At 40.3% G+C, this 22,112-nt stretch overlaps 1 protein-coding gene across 2 annotated transcripts in view; it reads left to right on the forward strand.

The window, feature by feature from the left end:
* ZBTB49 (zinc finger and BTB domain containing 49) overlaps positions 1-17,595 on the forward strand; it is a 26,780-nt gene extending 9,185 nt beyond the window's left edge. For both annotated transcript variants that reach the window (XM_045017267.1, XM_045017266.1), the window contains exons 4-8: positions 5,516-5,562; positions 12,303-12,376; positions 13,386-13,468; positions 13,559-13,720; positions 16,056-17,595. In XM_045017267.1, coding sequence (XP_044873202.1) covers positions 5,516-5,562; positions 12,303-12,376; positions 13,386-13,468; positions 13,559-13,720; positions 16,056-16,729 — 1,040 coding nt within the window. In that variant the 3' untranslated portion in view covers positions 16,730-17,595. The remainder of the gene's footprint in view (positions 1-5,515; positions 5,563-12,302; positions 12,377-13,385; positions 13,469-13,558; positions 13,721-16,055) is intronic.
* Positions 17,596-22,112: the final 4,517 nt, after the last annotated feature.

Consider the following 22,112-nt stretch of genomic DNA (forward strand, 5'->3'; position numbering starts at 1 on the left):
TCCTTTATATTCCAGTAGCCAATGACATAATATACAAATGCATAAGGGTTCATCTCACCAAATAAATATCTTCTGACAAGTGAATATGCATTTTCTGTGCAAAAGTCAAAGAGAATGTGGCCCTTGTTTTAACATGCATTCATTTCTTTTATAAATCATGGTCTTTAGTAATGGGAATTTAGATTTCCATAAATTGTTAGTGAGCAGCCTTTCCAGAAGCAAGAAATTTGAACTTTCTCCATCATAGGGTCTCCTCCAAAAGGTCTCATTCAGTATTTGTGAGGTTTTCTGGATGTTCATGTTACAACTCGCACATCAGTATTTTTTTTTTTAAATTATGTTGCCCAAGCACTAGATTTTAATTCTTTATAGGTTTCTCTGGGCAGAAAAAATAAATTGCATACCAATATACTAAACCACTTTAAATTGTTTGTGGAAAAATATAAATTCAGCACTCCATGGCTTATACTATTATTTATTCAGCGAGACCTATGTTCTTTTTAGAGCAAACAAAACATGATCTCTGGTTGACATCTTACAATTTCATTTTAGACACAATACAGTGAGGAACACTGAACACGGGGAGGTCCAAGGAGGACAGGATTGCAATAATAAGTTTACATGGTTGTTTAGATTCATTATGTGCAATCTTTATGGTGCTACTGGCTATGTTGCTATTTCCTGTTTGAAATTCATGTATTCACACACAATCCAACTCCAGTCACGCTAGCCTATACTGTTTTTAACTACACAGTTTGAGCTGCACACATCTTCAGCTTGATTATATAAAATGTAACAAGGCTGATCCCCTTAGGCTTTCCGTTCTTGTGTTGCTGTCCTGCACACTGTTAATTCATGAGTGGGAGTTGAAGTTGTGCCCAGGAATTCCATGTTGTTTTCAGAAACCTTGCTCCTCCAATTCTTGTTTTTAAAAATAACCCAAGAAACTAATAGAACAGCAGATAGCAGAATTGTGCTTGTGTTTCCACGTAATATTCTTCCGGAGACTGTTGTATTTTTGTAGTCAATTCAAATAGCTACTGCAGGCTACTGGGTGGGATGGCATCATCTGGCTTCTGCAGCATTCTCCTGTTATGTAATTTTAAAAAGAGGGAGAGGAGCTGGGAAGTACATCATGTAATGTTCAATGCTCTGTCCCATTTAACTGTTAATGGAGTGGAATGGGGTGTTGAGACAGACAAAGCAAGGACATGTGGGTAGCCAAAGCAGTAGGAGGTATACTAAACAGAAGGCAAAGGAAGACAGCACTCACCAGGGTGTGGAGGGAAGAGAATTTGATACTTTGTTTGCTTGCACTATTAGGTATATTCCTATGTTGTGTGTATTCTATGACTTAGTCTACTTAGTGGTGTGAATTCTGTTGAACATACTACACCTGTGCTCCATGTAATGGGTTGCTTCCTATTTGTTTGTGTGTACAACTCAGGGCATTAGGTGTTGGTACATTAATCTACAAATCCCTCTATAGTTTGGGTATCTAGAGGTAGTTTCTTAGTGCCCTCCTGACAACCAAGATCAGATACAGCAGCTCTGCTAACAATCACGTAGCTTTTTGGGTGTTAGAAACAGGGTATTCAAAGTGATAGGAAGATTTGCTTGTATTTAACTGGACATTAATTCCCTTGCAATTTGAAATCTGTGAGCCACCCAAACAATATCTTCAAGGCTCTCCCAGCCATTATTGTAGGTTTACGGTAGGTGCACCCCAATCCCCAAATCCACTTGAAGCATTCCCTCGCAGTGTCCAGCTCTTAACCATTTGACACTCACAGAAATTATCAGCTTGTTTGATTCAACTGCAGATCAGCTCTAATATAACATCACAACGCTGAGATATAGTTATAGTGAAAATAATAAGTTTATTATCAAAGGGTATGATTTAAGAGCTAGTGAGTAAGGATAACAAATGGAAACAGAATGGTTACATATAAAACAAAAAGTATAACTTTTTTTGCTTCCTAGAGTCTAAACTTTTAACAGGCTAAAACTTTTGTCTAACATAGTTAATCTCACCCTAAGCAAGCTCACAGCATCTCCAACCAACATGGTTAGGATTTCCCTTTAATAAATGCAAAACATGCAGTCCTTTTAACTTCCTCTGTGAAGGACAAAAAAGGTCATTTTGCCTTCTATGTCCCCAATATTCCCCAGAGTCAGAATGACCCCTGTGGTTTATTCCCTGATGCACTGGCTTCATGTTGCATTCACATCCTCATGTTGATGTGGTATGCAAATGGGCTTCCATTGTGTTGGCATACAATGCTTATTTTACATGTGAATCAAGGCAGATGAGTGAATGTACATCCTTTGATCAAAATCTGCTTGTCAACCCTGCTTTGACTCAGACTTTAAAATATATTTTCTTGTGTGTATATATACCGTATATACACAGCTCCTTAAATGTCATCCATGCATATGTCTCTCAACAGTTATGAAGATCAGTATGACATAAGCTTTTATTAGATACCTCACTTGACCCCCTTTGGATAAATACTATGAAATCAATTTGTTGGGTGTAGTGAGTTTGTCAGGCCTGTCCTGGGCTATTGCTACAGAACAGTGAACCCTTTGCCAGTTGCCATTGAGAGGTTCTCAGGGTCACACACAATATGATTGATGTTCTGCAAAATTAGGGAAGTGATAGACAAGTAACAGACTAATTTTCCACTTTAGTGATGGTTCAGAAACCTGGTATGGGGTAAAAGTTTTCAAAGTGCCTTAGTACTTTGACTTTCAATGAGTCTTCAGTTCCCTGGTACCTAAGGGCTGGACCTTTAAAGATGTTTAAGTGCTTAGTGGGATTTTCAAAAGTGCCAAGATGACTAACTCCCATTGAAATCAGTGGAAGTTAGGTTCCTGGGCACTTCTGAAAATCCCAGAAAGGGCGAGATTCACAAAAGGACTTGGGTGACTAACTGCCACTTTAGTTGCTTGAATCCCAGAATCAGGCCTCACTGGGACTCACAACCCCTGCCCAGTTGCCATCTAAACCTGAGGCACCTAAACTCGCTCAGTGCCTAATTTTTTCTATTACAAGTTTCATAGGCACCTGTGTTTATGCTTTTGAGCATGTGTGCTACTGCCTCACTCTAGGCATTTGGATGCTAGTCTCAAACCAATGGAAGATAGGCATTCATTCCCCGGATTTGCCTGCAGAGTCCAATCTGCTAAAAATGCTCAGAACTCACCTACTAGATCGGGATTCTATAGGTGAGCTTACACAAAACAGCTGGAGGGAGGACCTCCCTCCTAATTTTTAGCCTAGTGATTAGGGTATTCACTGGAGTGTGAGACCCCCCTGGTTCAAGTCCCCCTGCCCCCCTCCACCTGAGGGGGAGAAGGAATTTGAATAGGGATCTATTACTTCTCAGGTCTATAGGATATTCTGATGTGTGGCTCCCTGAATTTCTCCTGCTGAAACTTCCACTGTGTAAAAAATAATTTTAAAAAGTCATTGGCATGGGAGGACTGGATCCTGGGTCTCACAGGTGAATGCTGTAACCCAGGGGTCGGCAAACTTTCAGAAGTGCTGTGCCGAGTCTTCATTTATTCACTCTAATTTAAGGTTTCGCGAGCCAGTAATACATTTAAATGTTTTTAGAAGGTCTCTTTCTATTAGTCTATAATATATAACTAAACTATTGTTGTATGTAAGTAAATAACATTTTAAAAATGTTTAAGAAGCTTAATTTAAAATTAAATTAAAATGCAGAGCCCCCCAGACTAGTGTCCAGGACCCAGGCAGTGTGAGTGCCGTTGAAAATCAGCTCGTGGGCCACCTTCGGCACCTGTGCCATAGGTTGCCTACCCCTGCTGTAACCACTAAGATACACAGTCATAGTCATTCTCTCTCTCCCCTATTTTCCCCCTTTCCCTCAATGATGCTTTCATTATTTATTCACAATGGAACAGGTTCAACAGTTGAGACTGAGGGGGCCGTATATCAGAATATCCTATAGCCCAGTGGTTACGGCACTGACCTGAAAGGTGGCAGAACTCTGTTCAAATCCCTTCTCTTCCTCAGGTGGAGGAGGGGACTTGAAGCAGGCTCTCCTACATCCCAGGTGAGTACTCTATCCACTGAGCTACAAATAATGAGGGATGTAGTCCTCCCCTCTCTGGGCTTCTTGCTAAAACATTATAGGCACCTAATCCCAAGAGAGGGTTTGCAGCTGAGAATCCCAAGCAAAGGGAAGAGCTTCCCAGTGGCCCAGTCTTCGGTGCCTATTTCTGTGAGACTGGCAGGGTTTAGCACACACTCCTCCTCTTGCCATCTCCTATTGGCTAGCTTGGGGGAGGAGCTGCCTAGCGTGCTGCCGTATGTGAATCCCATTCCGAGGCACCCATCTCCATTCATTGTATAGAGAACCCAGTCACCTAATCAGGCTTTGTGAATCACAGTGATTTTCTAGGCATCTAAAAGTCTAGCCCTAAATGCTTATGTGCATCTTTAGGCAGTTTAATAATCTGGCCCTAGTCACTTTGAAAATGGGTTTTAGGCTCCTAAATCATGGATGCAGTCTTGAAAATTACCCATAATCTAAAATTAGGAAACCCATTAAAAGGGAGAACTGTGGCAGAACTATTTAGTGGCTAAATGTTCTTAGGGAATAGGTGGAAAAGAGTACATTGATTCAAACTGATAACTAGGTTTCTGGACTAGAAAACAGAAGAATGTGGCTAAATATCAGTATAATGAGATTATGATACATTTCAAAAGTATAGTGTCTTGGTCTGATTTCCCTATTTGTCAAGTTTCTTACACACAAAAATATCGAGACAGACTGAAATACCAGTTTATACCTGGTTGAGAAATATCAAAACGCTTTATTGATCAAAATGCTCAAGTCAGTTGTCAGATCCTATTATAAAGGATAACTAAGTGTGAAGGGTTAGAGGGCAAAAGTAAAGGCAGTTAAATACAGTTTATTTTTAGTGAGAAGTCACTGGCTGTGGATTGCTTCCAGGGTCTCGGACCAATCAGAGCTGATATGTCAAGTGAACAGAATCTTGCAAAGGGAGAGTACAAGACCTCACACACACTCAAGTTCTATGTGAATTATTAGCTTCAATCTATAGGCCAGAGAGTGTGTGTGTGTGTGTGTGTGTAAAAGTGTAAAACTGATGTGCTCTTTTTAATTTTGTATTAATTTGACAGAGTTACCACATTTCCTTCAAGAATTTTTAATTCTCATTCTCACCCCTATCCTGCAAGGAAGAAAGTGTAGCTGTTAAGAACGTTTCTATTCCTGTCCATTTTTTTGCTAGTTACTGTTTGTGAAATATAAATTATATTTCAAAGAGATTCTCCTTTAAGAGGTAAATGACAGAAACACAATACCTATTTAATTTTCTCTTTAAATTACTTTGGTAAGTAATTTTGGCTTTAAGTTGTATCTAAATTATATCTTTTAGAGGGAAGTATACCAATTTAAAACATTTGTATTCTGTTGAAACTATTAGATATGCTATGTTCTGTCTTTTCTCCTTTTAGGTGAGAAACCTTTTGAATGTAACATTTGTGGGAAACACTTCTCACAGGTGGGAATATTTTATTTTATGATACTTACAGTTAAACTAAATGCATCCATGTTTTGAGTCTAAAAGAAAACTTAGTTCTGTTTGCAGTGATATAAATGACATGGCCTTGTCCAATGTTATAATCCTAAATTTAGGATTTAGCCACCTGTGGTGGCTTTTGAAAATACAAATTACAGTTTTCTAGATTTCTTTAAGATGTTTTCTGCCTTTTTTTCTTTTACTTTTATGTAGCAGTTCTATCACCTCTCCCTCAATCTGTCTTTAATTTTCATGCTTTTTTTCTCAGCAACTGGGTGCTTAGTTATGTAGATTTAAAAAAAAAAAGTCCTCTGCATATTTAAAATCTAGAGTACATTCACTGCCAAATTATAACAACGTGTGGCCTAAAATATATACACCTCTACCCCGATATAATGCAGTCCTTGGGAGCCAAAAAATCTCACCGCCTTCTAGGTGAGAACGCATTATATTGGGTTTGGTCTGGTACGGCATACCAACAAGAGCAGCGGACTGGACCGTGCCGGACTGGACTGGCTTCCCTGGCGGTGATTTAAAGGGCATGGTGCACCAGCTGCTGTGGGGAGCCCCATTCCCTTTAAATCACCACCGGAGCTCCAACAGCAGGGCTCAGGCGGGGATTTAAAGGGCCCAGTGCTCCAGCTGCTGCGGGGAGCCCCAGTCCTTTTAAATCACTGCCGGAGCTCTGGCAGCAGGGCTCAGGCGGGGATTTAAAGGACCCGGGGCTCCCTGCAGTGGCTGGAGCCTCTGGCCCTTTAAATCACCGCCCGAGCCCTGCTGCCAGAGCCCGGCCGGGATTTAAAGGGCCTGGTAATCCAGCTGCTGCGGAGAGCCCCGGTCCCTTTAAATCACTGCCAGAGCTCTGGCAGCGGGGCTCGGGTCGGGATTTAAAGGGCCTGGGGCTCCACACGAATTCAGATATAACGCGATAAAGCAGCGGGGCTCAGGTGGTGCTTTAAAGGGCCCGGGGCTCCCCGCTGCTTTACTGCGTTATATCCGAATTCGTGTTATATCGGGTCGCGTTTTTTCGGGGTAGAGGTGTATGTATCTCAACTAGGAATACAATTTGAGTGGAGTTTAGAGGAACAGTGGAGTCAGTCTTGCATACTATTATTTTTACATACTCTAAAGCAGTGGTTCTCAGCCTATTTACCATCGTGGGCCGCATATGTGGCCAACAATGTGTTATGTGGGCTGCATCCAATACTACCTGTTTGGGCCTGAGGAGGGGAGGGATAGCTCAGTGGTTTGAGCATTGGCCTGCTAAACCAAGGGTTGTGAGTTCAATTCTTGAGGGGGCCATTTAGGAAGCTGGGGCAAAAATCTGTCAGGGATGGTACTTGGTCCTACTGTGAAGGCAGGGGACTGGACTGGACTGGACTCAACTCAGTGACCTTTGAAGGTCCCTTCCAGTTCTATGAGATAGGTATATCTCCATATTAAAAAAAAATAAAAATGGGCTGCAGCTCTGTGTTGATTGGGCCACAGGTTGAGAACCACTGCTCTAAAGCAAATACCTTAGTCACATATATAATTTGTTGCATACCCTGTAGTCTTCCTATACATTGCTTCCAGAATGTAGCAATGCAGACCTCTCCAGAGGTCCAAATATGAAACATTGATTAGCTGATAATTGCATAAATACAATCAGACTAATTTCTTTTTAACTGAAATTCAAATGGTTCCAAAGCCTGACACACTAATCCAGTTTAAATTTACTTAGGAAATAAAAGTCAGATTTTTTTTCCTGATACTCTGGCCCTGAATTTTAGCTGCGCCTCAACTTGACCTCCAATATTTAAATTGCAAAGTTGCAGGTGCTGTTAAATTCACTTGCATTTGCACACATCAGGCACCAACTACTTGACTTACAGGTACAATCAGGTAGGCTGTTAAAAGGATGCAGTTTTTGTCCCTAAAACTGCATCAGCGATATTGGAGACCGCATCTGAAAATTTAGGACTCCACCTTTTCATTGTAATTTATTATCTGTACTCACAGTCTTACTGTATTCCATCTTTTGTCATAAGATACCCTGTATTTATAGCAGAATACTTATACTTTACAAGAGAGGGGTGAGTGGGAGGGGGGAAAGAGAGAGAAACAGTCAAGTGCATGTTTTATACTGGGATTAATAATTGAAGTGTGAGGTCTGGCCCTACATTCAGTGCTCAATTGTGCTTGTCCAGTCATTTTGGACAGCTTTGAGTTCATATTAGCCAATTTGTTGAAGACTGAAATTCTAAGTATCAGAAGGGGGTATAACCATTAAAAGCAGCTTCTCAAAATTGTTGTGAAGATATACCAGCCTAGATACAAGAACGTATTGCTGCCCTTCATGTTCATGAGAATAAGAAATGGTTGGTTTATTTGACCATAAAACATTTCTTACTTCAAGCAAGCGGAGTAGCATTTTGCAAGGCTGATGTAAGTTATTGAAGGGGGATTTGTGGGAGGGGAGAGGAAACAATAAAGTGTGTATCACAGCTATGACAAACTTAAGACTTTTTTCATGTAACAGACTTTGTTTTTCATGAATTCTTTTAATTTTCCATCTGTTGATAGAGATTACAGTTTGCAGTACCTTTTCATTGTAATTACTCTTAAACAGTTTTTCTCTCCTATCTTAATCTCCTGAAGGTGCTGATAGACGAATTATAATACAGGGTATGCATGTTTGCAAAATATAAGGTCCACAATGCAATCCAAGTGCTACAACTAGTTTCCTATTCATAAAGTGGAATTTACCTCCCTCCCTATTCTTTTCTTACGTTAGTGTTGTGACTTACAACACAAAGCAGTGTTTAAAATTCTGTTGTTCTTGGCTTAATGTACTGATGAATATTGGCAAATGAAGGGTGAAATAGTGAAATTCCAAGTATCAGTCCTCTTATCATCTTTTTCTCCTCTCTCCATCCTGCAAATACAATACCATAACCACATGTTGTAAGACTCCACCTACCAAGAAGTAAGGTGTAAAGAAAATTGATTTCTTCCTTTATAATGACTAGTTCCTCCCACTTTCCTCTGTTTTCTTTGCTGTCACAGCCTATAAGCATGGGAGACTACAGCACTGTTCTCTCTAGCCTTCATCTGCTGTGCTTTTGGGCCCAGTCTTGCATCTGTCCAGTGCATGGACTCCCATTGATGTCGATGGCAGTTCCAAGTGCATAGCAGATGCTGGATCAATAATGTTTTTTGTACTTAGAAATAAATGGAAGATTAAAGTAGTAAAAATTGAGATTGGATATAGGAAGAAGATGAGCGAAGGAACCTACTTTACACTAACCTTGGCTTTTGGAGAGAAGAAAGGGCCCTTTTGCCTCCCAGCATGTGTCTTCCCCTCACTACCAGTATACCACCTGCTTTCCTGCATGATTTTTTGCCACACTTCTTCTCTGCAATCAAGGATAACACTGCAGGTCTCTTATGTACCTTTTTCGGCAGAGTCTCTTTCAGGACGTTTTGTGCAGGGGCGGCTCTACAAATTTGGCCGCCCCAAGCAGTCATGCCCGGGAGGCGCCCCCGAGCCGCGGGAGCAGCGGACCTCCCGCGGGCATGACTACAGAGGGTCCGCTGGTCGCGCGGCTCGGCTGGACCTCCCGCAGCTGCGGGCGGTTCGCTGGTCCGGCGGCTCCGGTTGAGCTGCCGCAGGCATGCCTGCGGGAGGTCCAGCCGAGGCGCGGGACCAGCGAACCGTCCGCAGTCATGCCTGCGGGAGGTCCACTGGAGCCGCCGGCATGCCTGCGGCAGGTCCGCTGCTCCCGGGGCTCCGGTGGACCTCCCGCAGGCATGACTGCGGCAGGTCCGCCGGCCCAGCCTGCCGCCCCCCCCGGGAAAGGGCCGCCCCAGGCGGGTGCTTGCCCCGCTGGGCTCTGGAGCCGGCCCTGGTTTTGTGTGAGTGCCTGCTTCTTAAGACATGCCACTTGAGCCTGAGATTGTTTTGGTCACAAAGATTTGTAAAAGGATCAAATCAACTGTCCTTTTCTTCTTCTGAGTGAATGTGTGAAATCGAGCCAGGATCAGTCAGGCTCAGAAATCCAATCCTACTATCTTTAATATCTCTCCCTTTCACTCAAATGCCCAGCCTCAGCCTATCCATCATCTTCCTAGCCAGTCAATATTATTCCTTTGCAGAGTTAAAACCCAGGGATCAGGCCAAAGGCGATAGGACAATGATATACAATAGAACCTCAGAGTTATGGACACCTTGGAAATGGAGGTTGTTCGTAACTCTGAAATGTTCTTAACTCTGAACAAAACATTATGGTTCTTTCAAAAGTTTACAACTGATCATTTATTTAATACAGCTCTGAAACTTTGCTATGCAGAAGGAAAATGCTGCTTTAAACCATCTTAATTTAAATGAAACACACACAGAAAAAGATTCCTTACCTTGTCAAATCTTTTTTTAAATTTTCCTTTTTTTTTTTTTTTTTTTTAGTAGTTTACATTTAACACAGTACAGTACTGTATTTGCTTTTCTTTTCTTTTGGTCTCTGCTGCTGCCTGATTGTGTACTTCTGGTTCCAAATGAAGTGTGTGGTTGACCGGTCTGTTCATAACTCTGGTGTTCTACTGTACTTCTATCCTCCTCCTCCAGGCTTCAAGTTAACACTGTAAGAAAGGTATCAGAACTGCTAATAATAAGCTCATTGTCCTGGCATCCTTAGGGGACGGGATCAAGGATTATGGATTTATTTGCATAGGGAAATTAACCAGAATAGCTATTCTACAGTAGCTCCCCGTAGATACTGTTGTTCTAGAATAAGAATGTCCAAATGGGAAACTAATCCAGAATAGCTATTGCGCTTTAAATTCACACTGTACCTTAATCTGAAACGACTTTCAAGTGCAGACAATCCCTATATTCCTATTTGTTCTGTGGTACAACAGAGACAGAGCTTCTACCTTTTCTGTGATGTATGTACTTCAAGCTTCCCAGGTTGTGCCTCTGCATGGAGAATCTCCCTCCTCCCAAACCCCAGTTCTAATGGTCAGATTATACAAAGGAGAGGTTATCTTAGTTGAGATGCCCATTGTTCTCAGACCTCCAGAGATCTGCTCATAGACTCTGTGAGTCTCCAGAACACCTGTCCTAGTTCCCTTTCCTGTTATAGATTTCAGCCTTCTGACTCTTTGTCTGAGAGTATAAGGGTCAATCTGATTTCTTTCGGAAAGACTTTGAAATGATTAAAAGCAAGCTGTTTCAGGGTGCAATCCAGGGTCATTTTTCATCTGTACGAGTTCTTTGCAATCAGTTTAATTTCTCACTCTTTTCTTTGTTGGTTCATCCCGATAGTTCCTTTCACCACCTTTCATTATATCCGTAAACGTTGGTTGTCAAGAGTTGCTATCATTGCCTATGAGGATTTCAAGGAGAGAGAATCAGAAGTGTGTCCCTTGTGGTCAGTTTCTGTGATCTTCCCTTATCTAGGGAGGTCACTGAATAAAGGCCATTATCCAGAATCTCTGTACACTTAATAAGAGAGGTATATCTTACATTTCCTACTCGAGCTGTATTTAAATAAAGCCAAAGTAGTTGCTTTCCTCAACGGTTCTAGAATTGCAAAAAGGCTGCCAAGTGTTAACTAGTGAGCTTGGGATCAAGTAAAACATTCCTGGACAATGTTTGGGGCTCCTCCCTCCAACATGTCTATGTCTTGCATATACAGTTGGAGTCTCAGTTGGTTACCTATTCAGAGCCATCACTGATCTTCACTACTAAGGCTATGTCTACACTAGAGCTACAGCGGCACAGCTATGGCCCTGCAGGTTTGGTGCTGTAGCATTGCAGTGTAGACACTCACTCCAGCATATAAGGGGTTTTTTCCATTGCTGTGGTTAATCCATCCCTCCAAAAAGTCTTCCCTTGACCTAATGGTTCTATGCCAGGAGTTAGGTCAGCTTAACTATATTGCTCAGGGGTGTGAATTTTTTCCACCCCCGGCTCATGTAGTTAGGTCAACCTAAGTTTTAGGTTAAGCCTAGGTCAAAGAGTTATTAGGAAGAAGTGTGCTTCACGCTTCTGGGCTTCTTATCTGCCTTGCTTGATATGCCAGCAATGTCTTTTGCAGGAGAGGGGAGAGGGAAGATGTACAAGGAAAAATTACTTACCAGTAATTCGTTTTGTTCATAGTCTTCTCTTCCTTATCCTACTTTTTCCTTTTGTTGGGGTTAAATATTTGTGGCTTTTGAAGTACTCAGACTTGAGTACATTATATGTAGATGATGACTGACCATTTTTCTTTGCCTCCTGGTAGGTGAAGTCATACATCATGATGTAGTGGTGTTTTATTTGTAGGATAGGGAAGAAAAGGAGACTAAGACAAATCTAATTACTGGTAAGTAATCATCTCCCATGACTGTAATCCTGGATATTGTTCTAGGTTTTCACACTTAACAGGATCAGTCTTTCAGATGTGATTGTTTGAATCTGGGCTTCTGTTTCCTTTTTTTTTAAATTTGCTCTTTTTTCTGTTTCACAATTTGTTGTTGTCAATTTATAGCTGCATAGATAGATAGGTGGCTATTAGTGTAGACAACAATATTTTTTGATCAAACAGCGTAATACTTCATTCTCCAAATGGTGCATAACCTTGATCATTTTAAAATTAGGAACTGAAAGCCAGCTTTTGGATTCTGTTCTTTACACCTCTTCATCTACAGACACGAACTAGCTAGTGGTGGCCTCTTTAAACCTTTTATTCCCATCTTTTCAGGCAGGTAACCTACAGACTCATTTACGTCGGCACTCTGGTGAAAAACCATATATTTGTGAAATCTGTGGGAAAAGGTTAGTACAATTGTTAATCTCCTATACAGTTAGCATGTCAGTGCTTTAAGATCGTATTAATAAAACATTTTCTTAACCCTAATAACCCACAGGCCAAGGTTTAGGTAACACGAGTAGACTGTGTTGATTTACACCACCACAGGCTTTTATTGTCTATTTGCCCATCGCTCTTTGTGCACTTCTGCCTTTATTGGGTACTGGTAAATGACAAGACATTAACATTAGGAATTGCTTATTAAAAGCAAGTACAGAATGATGGGTTAAATTACTTTATGCAAATGTATTTTTAGTGCCATATATATGTATATGTTGCCAGTTAATAGAAATCCAAATAAGCCCATAAATCAGTAGCATGTCTAGTGAGTCTTTATGGTCTTATTTCGATTTCTGTTCATTGGCAACTTTTTAATTAACCAAAAAGATCCAATGTCTAATTAAACTATTTAACTGAACACAACTTTTGGAAACTTTGACCCATAAAGTACTCACAGTTCTATTCTTTTTCCTTTAAAGCTATACATTGTCATGATTTAGACCCAGAATGATTAGGGTTTTGTTAAATTTTACAAAATCTATGATCAATAGATAGGTCTTCATTATTTTTATTTGAGTTTTTTAAATATTTCCTTGAAGTCTTTACAATACAAATATTGCTGCATTCAGCACATGACAGAAAATACACAAACTTGTAACTGGCTTGTCTATTTTTGTTCAAGGTGAGCAAAATACAAAAATTAAAGAAATAGTATTAAAGGCAAAACATAAATTTGATTGTTAAAAATAAATGTTTGAAATTTAAGGCATTACATTTGTTTAAAAAATATTTTGAACCTGGCAATGTCCCCTTAATGGCATCTAGTGTTAGGAGTTTTTAATATTTCAGACTACAGTCCTGTAACCATTCTAGAACTTGCCAGGTTGATGAAACATTCATAACAGCTGCTCCCTATATGATATACAGCTATGGAGAGTAGAAGCACTTTAACTGAGTTTCCAAATTCGGTTCCAGGTTTGCTGCTTCTGGTGATGTACAGCGTCACATTATTATTCATTCTGGAGAAAAACCTCATTTGTGTGATATCTGTGGCAGAGGTATGCTAGAATTAATTTTTTCTGTCTTTAGGGTTTATGATTGAAATGTGAGTAGTCTTCTTAATCTTAGTGTCTGTTATATTCTTCCAGGGTTTAGTAATTTTAGTAACTTAAAGGAACACAAAAAGACCCATACAGCAGATAAAGTATTCACCTGCGATGAGTGTGGAAAGTCATTTAACATGCAACGGAAGTTAGTAAAGCACAGAATTAGGCACACAGGAGAAAGACCATACAGCTGTTCAGCCTGTGGTAAGTAAGGTTTACAATACATACATATTTATTTTTAAAAACTAGTGGAAGTTCACTTTATTCACTGAATGGCTTGGAAATAGACAAAGTAAAACTGGATTGAAATATCCTTTCCTGGATCTCTTCTATTTGGCATAGCTGATGGTTAAAATAATTCTCAGCTTGGTTTATTACTCGTTTACACCATCTCAGACATAAGACTGTAACTTTATTGATGGCACAATTGTTACTTTTTCAACAAAGTGCCCTGTTATCATCACCTATACAGTAGTTATTTTTTCTTTAAGCCTAAAACAGTGCTAGGCTGAGCACAAATGAGATCAGAAGTGAATTTTGAATGGAGACTACAGAAAGGAATCTGGAAGAATTAACGTTGTTTAAAGTGGTGAATCTGTTTCTAGATCCTATAGTCTGGTTTTCAACAGCAATGCTGATCATAGCTGTTTCAGAAGGTTGGTTGACTTTCTGCTTATCACCAGGACATGCTCCCTCCAAAAGAAGTATGTTGAAATAGCAGCCATAGTGCTTTTGTCCTAAACATTTGGTTGCAACATTCAAATGAGATCTCACTGAATCCTAGCGAAAGCTGGAAGCAACGTTAAGTCCTTCACTTTCATTTGTAAAGGGAAGGCTCTTTTGAGTTATAAAGCATAACTGGGTCAACATCTCATAGCTGAGAATATTAGTTCTCAAATTTTATCAGATGGATCCCACTTCCAGATGGTCTGCAAAGCTGCTGTCTTTGATAGCGATTCATCTTTGTGAGTTTACAGAGGTTTTATTGATCATCTAATCTTTCACATCTCAAGCACCTCTCAGCATCCTGCAATGGTATTTAATTATCTGCCTGTGACTATTGTTGCTTTTGGTGTAAGTTCAGTCATGTTCAAATGTTCAAAGAACACCCACATTACAGAGGGATAGCAAACACATAGGATAAAAACACCTAAATGCAGTATGTTTTGGCATGGGGGTCTTGAGGCAACAAGGTGAGTCTTAACTAATGTAAAGCCTTTCATCCAGTCAGAGGAAATAAACAGAAGATACAAATTAGAGAAAGTGTAAACAAGCGGTTTCTCCCATCACATTAAAATAGGCTTACTTTAAACTTGTCCCTTTAATATTGTTCTGATTAGTTTTTCTTATAGCCAGCTCATCTGGCTTCCACAGAGAAGGTGTGAAATCTAGACTGAGAGCAAAAATGGCCCACAAGAGGATCCATCTCTTAAGAAATAGTCCACCATATGCAAAAATTCAACACCTGCTGACCCAATGATAGTGTAGCATTATTGGCTATGCAGAAAAGCCTGGGCTTTGTAAAATTAAATAGTTGTATGCAAAAGTATAATGCCAAAAAAATAAGAATATAGTCAACAGAATGTCTTGTAGATCAATTGCAATTTCCTAAGCTTTCAGATAACACATTTTATTTGCATGGTACCTGTCCACATAAAATACAGCATTAAAACAATCATTAATATGGACAAAATCATGTCAAATCAAATTATACTATTTTGAAGAATGGACAATCTCAGAATCACTATGTACAATTAAAATAGCAATTTTAGAAATTAGAAACATCCTTTTTTCCTGGTGCACTATGACATTGGTATCTTTGCCCTCTGTTAGTCACTTACAATATTGCTGTCTATAGTTTTATAAGAGTCATTTTACCCCTGGCTTCTGTTTATTCTGAAAATATATAAATACTGCATCTTAAGAAGTTGAGTTTTTCATGGTACCTGAATGCTCCTAGCAATAATAAAATTGCAACACTGAAAATTATTCTATAGCCAAAATGTGTTTTATGTTTACATTATCCATGCAGCTTAAGTTTTTATAACAGTACCCATCCCTGTAGTATCTGAGAAACAGTACCTCTGTACTGAGGGAATTATTGTAAGGTGTATTTGAGGTGGTGCAGTTCTTTTATGAAAAATGTATTTTGAAATGTCATCAACATGCTATGTTCCTCAGACTGTTACTGTAGGGATCAAAGGGATTCAGTTCAGCAAAGACAGAGACAAACTGAGAAAAGTGGTTGCTACTAATGCCTGTCACAGCATTCCAGTGCTAGTGGGTATTTCTGATACTATAGACTGTAAATGGAAGGATATGGAAATACAGGAGAGCAAGTCAGGGCAAGAAGAAGAAAAGTACAAATAATTGAGTTTTAAAAATAGCAGGAAGAAGCCTGAGACTGTTCTAGACAGAGAATGTGACACATTAGGAGTTGATCTGTAGTTTTAGCTGTTGATATTCCCTCTAATCAAACATGTTCATGGCACTCATATTGAGAGGAACAAAATCTAAAAGTATTACTTCTGTCTCTCAGGAAAATGTTTTGCAGGGTCTGGTGACCTACGTAGACATGTGCGGACTCATACAGGAGAAAAGCCCTATACATGTGAGACCTGTAACAAATGCTTCACTCGTTCTGCTGTTCTGCGGCGGCACAAGAAAATGCACTGCAAATCCAGTGATGAGGGACCAAATACACTAGAGGAATTTACTCAGGCAATTGAAACTTCTGATCTTGAGAAATCTCAGGGTTCCGACGCATTTGCCCAAGAAATGTCTGTTACTTTGTTACCAGTATCTGTTAAATTTCCTGTTCGTCCAGCTGGAAATTCAGCTAATGAATTTGATAGTTCTGCAGGATCTTATTGCAAGTTGCGGTCAATGATTCAACATCATGAGTCTACAATCCAACAGAAATTGAGTCTGGATCCCGCTGAACTCCCAAAACCTCAGACGCAACAAACTCCTCAGCCACCTTTCACTTACACAGAGGTAGATGTATCGCCTGCAGAAGAACCCCTACAGTCTGATAATATTTCTATGATTCGTTCATCCATGACAACCCTGGATGGTCATTGTGGTGACCCCCTGGGCAATCGTGCATCTTCTGCTGCATATAGGAGTAATGAAGGACCATTCTTTTCCAGTATGACCCTGTGGGGCTTAGCTATGAAGACCTTGCAGAATGAAAGCGAGTTGGATCAATGATTGTTCATTTTACCGATTCACAACCTTTTAGGGGAATTGTTTTAATTTACCAGACTAAGACCACATATTCCAGCTAGTGCTCACTAACTCCCATTTAACTCCTGCATGCTCTATCCTGCAATGGAACTTCAGTTGTTCCAAGGCCCAGTTTCATTATTAAAGTGCACAAAGGTGAATTAATGTGTGTAAGCAAAACCAGTATGAGGTTTGTTAGGGTAAGGTATGGGAAAAGAATAGTGTTCCAATCACAAGAGGCTGAAGTACCAATAATGGAATGCTTATCAGTAAGATCATTGGTTTACATGACTTCATATATTTAAGTAATGTGACATATTAAAACTGATTGTCAAATACTGTACAATATTTGTCAGTAGTGCAAAGTAATTGTATATCTAGAAACTTTATTTTTACAATAAAAGCCTTTTCTAGTATTTTATAAACTATTTTGCACAGAAGTTTTATCTGTAGAATGTAGATCAAAGTAAATAAATGCTAATTTAATTTGAATAAAGGGAAGTTATTTTACGTAACATTCTTAATTGTTCAGTGTGTTGCATCTTTACTAATTCAGAAAAGTGCAATGAAAATTGTTGGTAGCTATTTAAACAGTATAATTCCATTTATTCCAGATGGCTCTCACACTGTTGCTAAAGGTACTATTAAGACAAGCAGAGCTACACTACAGTATGTGGTCAGTCTATCGACAGACTGTCATGTTTGTTGGTAAATTAATGGAAAATGTTGGCAAATTATTGGGATTAATGGTCTCGAAGGAGGTTGTCCAGACGCCTTAGTGTTTGGCTGGTGGTTTTCATTTTCAGTATCTCTTTGGTCCTGCCTCACAGACTGGGTTGCTGCTGTCAAACAAGTGTTACAGGCCAAGCAAGTTTACAAACCATTTAAGTGTGTTTTCAGGCTTTGTGCCAAAACGTCTTTACAGATATTAAAGTCTTTGAAATTTAAATGACTTCCACTAATCTTGTTTCTTTTGAAGTTTTTTCGGTGTCTGGAGAATCTTATAAACTAGAGGGCATACTGTTGATTTCTTTATAAGGAGCTTCTGGATTTGTGCATGGGAAGATAGCTCTCAGCACTGATGTCCCCTAGCCAATGTGATAACCTTGCTTCTTGTTAGGCTTTGGTACCACACTTGTGTGGAAAATATTTAGATATTTCCATTTAAGACTGCATCATTTTGACACAGCACCACGTGTCAAACTAGAAAAAATTCCTAAAACAACAACTGATTGCGTGAAAGTTAAGACCAAAAGGCCTCGTTAGTAGTCCGAGGAGTTGCTGCCAGTGTTCTATGGCAGTGAAGGAGATCTGTATCTTCTCATCCATAAATGATGACATTGCCGTTACTATTTGAAAAAAGCATGGCTTTATGTACAGCTAGGAACCCACCTGTGGTCTAGGTATCAATTTATACAGTGTCTTTATTTTATACCAGAAAAAAAGTAATTAGAAGGTTTCAGCTTCCCTTGTTTTATTTTCAACTTCATCTTTGATATTGTGGTCCTTGTGGAAGTAGAAAAATGCTATCACCATGCAAGAATAGGATGTGTCCATTAGCTATTGTTTCAGACTCTCTGGAAACTCAGGCAGACATCTCTGCATCTGTTTCACTCCATGTTATGAAGACTTTTTTCACAACCATAACATCATTTGTTTTACACAAAAGCTAAGACACTTGAAAACAGTTTAGAGATTTGGTAGAATCCCTTGGAGGGGAGTCCACACATGCTTAGGGAAACACTGTGACCTCTTGCCAGCAGGTGCAGACCAGAAGGGAAAAAATCTTCTAACTGGTAGGCCACAGTGGTTTCTGTTTGGAGCAGATAGGAAAGAATTTCTGCTGTCTATTTTGAGCCTTTTCTTGTAGCTCTTTCCTCTCTCCCCGTTTTCTTTTCCCCCTACTATTATTGTTTGGATTGCTTTTTGGTCAACACCAAAAGCCTTTGTGGAAACAGCTCATGTATTCAATAGTCCTTGTTTTTGTCCCCTGTTTGTTTCTCTTTCACTCTCACACTCCCATCACCATCCTTGGGCCCAGTGTTAAAGGCAAAGTGTGAGCAGATATTAGTCAAGAGCAAAGAAGACCCATCATGCCTTTTGGCCTTCCCTTGTCAGGTCCCACAACCAGCTTTGTCCCATCCAAGATGAAAGGTAACTCTAGCAGCCTTTGTCACTGAGAAAGGGGGAAACCAGTGACCCTGTGGACCTCTCACCCTCTCGTCTGCCTCTGGAGGTGCCCTGGGACAGTCTTTCCCTGTCCCCCCAGATAGAGGAACATTTGGGGGACGTTGCAGCTGTTGCAAACTCCTTCCTCCGTCTCTCTCATGCTGGATAGATCTGTTCACATTGTAGGGGCTCTTGTTGCAGGATTTCTCTTAGAGCAGGGGTTCTCAACCTTTTTCTTCCTGAGGCCCCCAACGTGCAATAAAAATTCCTTGGCCCAACTGTGCCTCAACTGTTTATCTGCATATCCAGTAGCTTAAAAGGACTGGCATTAGGGGATATCAAGGAGGGCACAGAAGGTCCCCCAAAGCTTTGTTCAGGCTGTGGCTTCAGCCCCACCTGGCAGGATTTGGGCTTCGGGATTTCTTCCCTGGGCCCCAGCAAGTCCAACACCAACCCTGCTCTCTGGTTTATTTTTATAGACGCCCTGAAACCTACTCGTGGACTCCCAGATGACCCTGGACCCCTGGCAGAGAACCACTGTCTTAGAGGAAACAACAGCCTTGAGCTCTGCTGCATGCACATAGAGTGAGCACCACATTGCACAAAGGGCAAGCTGAAGACACTCTCTGCCCCCTTTTCTGCAGTCCCCTCTGCGACCCTGTCCCTGCCCAAATGCACAAAGACTCAATTCAGACTTGCTGCCAGGCTATGAATTATGGAGTGCTGTTTGAGGCTCCTCATAACCCCCTGCATAGTAGCATAGCATTTTCAGTAAGGAAGTAGAGAAAAACAGCACTTTCTCAACACAGACACATTTGGGCCTCGCAGTAGCAGAAGATGGAGGAAGCGTCACAGTGGCACCAGGAATTACTGTAGCAGCACTGACAGGTTTCAGAGTAGCACTGAGGCCCAATAGCTATACTTGCTGGTTTCAAGGGCCTTTGAGGAAGGGGTTGAGCAATGGAGAGGGACAAGCTGGCGGAGGAAGGGGAGCATCTTGCATGCTTGGTGAGGGAATCTGGGAAGCTAAGGGGCGAAGTAGGCCCCTTCCTTTTCTTCATTGCTGTGTGTATGGTTCCACGCCCCCCCCCCCCCCCCGCGCAAGCTATGGTGATGCATTCTTGTTTTGCATTTAAAAAATCTTGTCACCCTAAATGTGCCGTAACAAGTGCTATTCAGTGTCTTTTACAGCAGGGTCTCTCGCTGGAAGAATGCTTTGAAAGGGATAGTGTTTCCTTGAAATATGGAAAGAACCCTATGAGACAAATTATGTAATCCACATGAAAGGAGCATTTCTGAGTGTGAATAGGAAAGGTGGTGCTACTAAAATGATCCTGCCTCTGGGGAGAGAAAAGCCAAATCAGAGAGCAGCAGCTGCATCTTCACTTTGAGGTGGAAACCACAAAATGATTATTCAGCTAGCTTTGTGGGGACAGTGTTTCTACAAGCAGAAAATTCATATAGCTGCTGCTCACATGCCTAGCCCTGCGCATAAGCATCAGGCACTGCTGCTATGCCATTATATCAGTGTAAGTACTTTGGCTAGGTTTTTTAAATCAGTATTTCTTGGAATATGACCCAATGTGGTGTAAATAAAGTACCTACTAATTATTTATTATAAACGGTATCCTGCAGTTTGGCATTGCCATTCAGTCTATGTTGTGTACTTGAATCACTTCTTGTTTCTGATACGTGTTACTAATTGCCCATGGCTTAGTTACCCTTTTTTCTTTAATTTCTGCACAATAATTAAGAGAACTTTAGATTGTGGCAGCGCTTAGACTTCTAATGATGTTAGTGTGTCTTTTGGATAATATTTGGATTTAATTATGTAAGAACCAAGGGTAAAGTTCTATGATTCCAACCCTTTGTGTGTGCATACAGGGAACTGTATGCACTGTTATTACTAATAGGTCTGCATGGCCCTTGAAAGAACAGCTCCCTGTCCTGTGAAGTTTACAGTCTAAGTTCCTGAAAACTAAAGCTGTTTGGGCATTTTTCACTGGAAAACAGTAATTTGTCAAAACCAACACTTTTCATGGAAACATTTTGGTTTTGACACAAATTTCATTGGGAAGATTTCTTAGGTCCAAGGTAGAATTTCTGGTCAAAATAAGAGACCACTTCCAGAATAGGCTAGATTGAGACTGATGGTTAGGTCTCTAACCTGCTTATTCATTTTGTGGTTTCCACCTCAATTCAGGTTGGGCGGGGATTTGAACCTAGGTCTTCCACATCCTAGGCAAGTGTCTTAACCACCCTGGGTGGGGGTGAGTTAGAGAGAGAGAGAGAGAGAGAGAGAGAGAGAGAGAGATTGTTTGGGAGTGGGGGTTGGTGCATGAGAGAGAGAAAAAGTTCAAAAAGTCTAGGTGTCCTTCTGATGCAGAATGATAGCAAATGTCAAAACCCTGATTTCTTGCTAAATGGAATTCTGGTTTTCTGGCCAGCCCCAGTCAAAACAGAGTGAAAATAGATGAGGGGGAGGGGAAGAGGAAGGGCACCGAGGAATTCAACAGTGAAGAGTAATGATAATTTGTATTTTTTGTATTTTCTTGCTTCAGGATTTGTTTGGGGGAGTTGTGCTTAGAGTGCAAAAAGTCAAGTACAAGAATATGTGTAGATGATGTTAGCTGAAAGCCAGCCAAACCAAGTAAGTTTTACAGGATGATTTGAAATATGAGAATGGAGTCACTTGGAAAATAAATTGCCAACAGAGTACAAGTGCCTTAAGTGTAGCTGTCTTTTAATGTAATTCACTAATGATTTTAGAATGACCTGTGTTCAACTCTACTGCAAATAGATTTTTTTTTGTGTTTATACACGTTGACTTGTGTTTTCTGACCCATAGCCTGACTCATTAATCCTTACTGACGCATAATATTGAATTTGGTGTATCTAAATAGTCAATTTCCATCTCTCCTTATTAAATCTCTATCCTAGTGAATGGAGATAAAAATTATTTTACCTATTGCCTAAAAATACTATCTTTAAATGGTATGACATCTCAGTATTTAATTTTTTAAAAAGACATCCATAATGTTGTTTAAATACAGGGGGAAGGGTGTTGTATTTGATATTCACAGGGGTTTTGTGATTTACTGACTGTTTTGTTCTCTTGGGGTAAGGGAATTTTTCCTTGAAGGTTACAAAGCCCCTGTTAATGCAACCACACAATGCAGTGCTGAGGATCTGCATTCAT

This window comes from Mauremys mutica, chromosome 5, assembly GCF_020497125.1.
Source record: "Mauremys mutica isolate MM-2020 ecotype Southern chromosome 5, ASM2049712v1, whole genome shotgun sequence".
Classification (NCBI taxonomy): Eukaryota; Metazoa; Chordata; order Testudines; family Geoemydidae; genus Mauremys; species Mauremys mutica.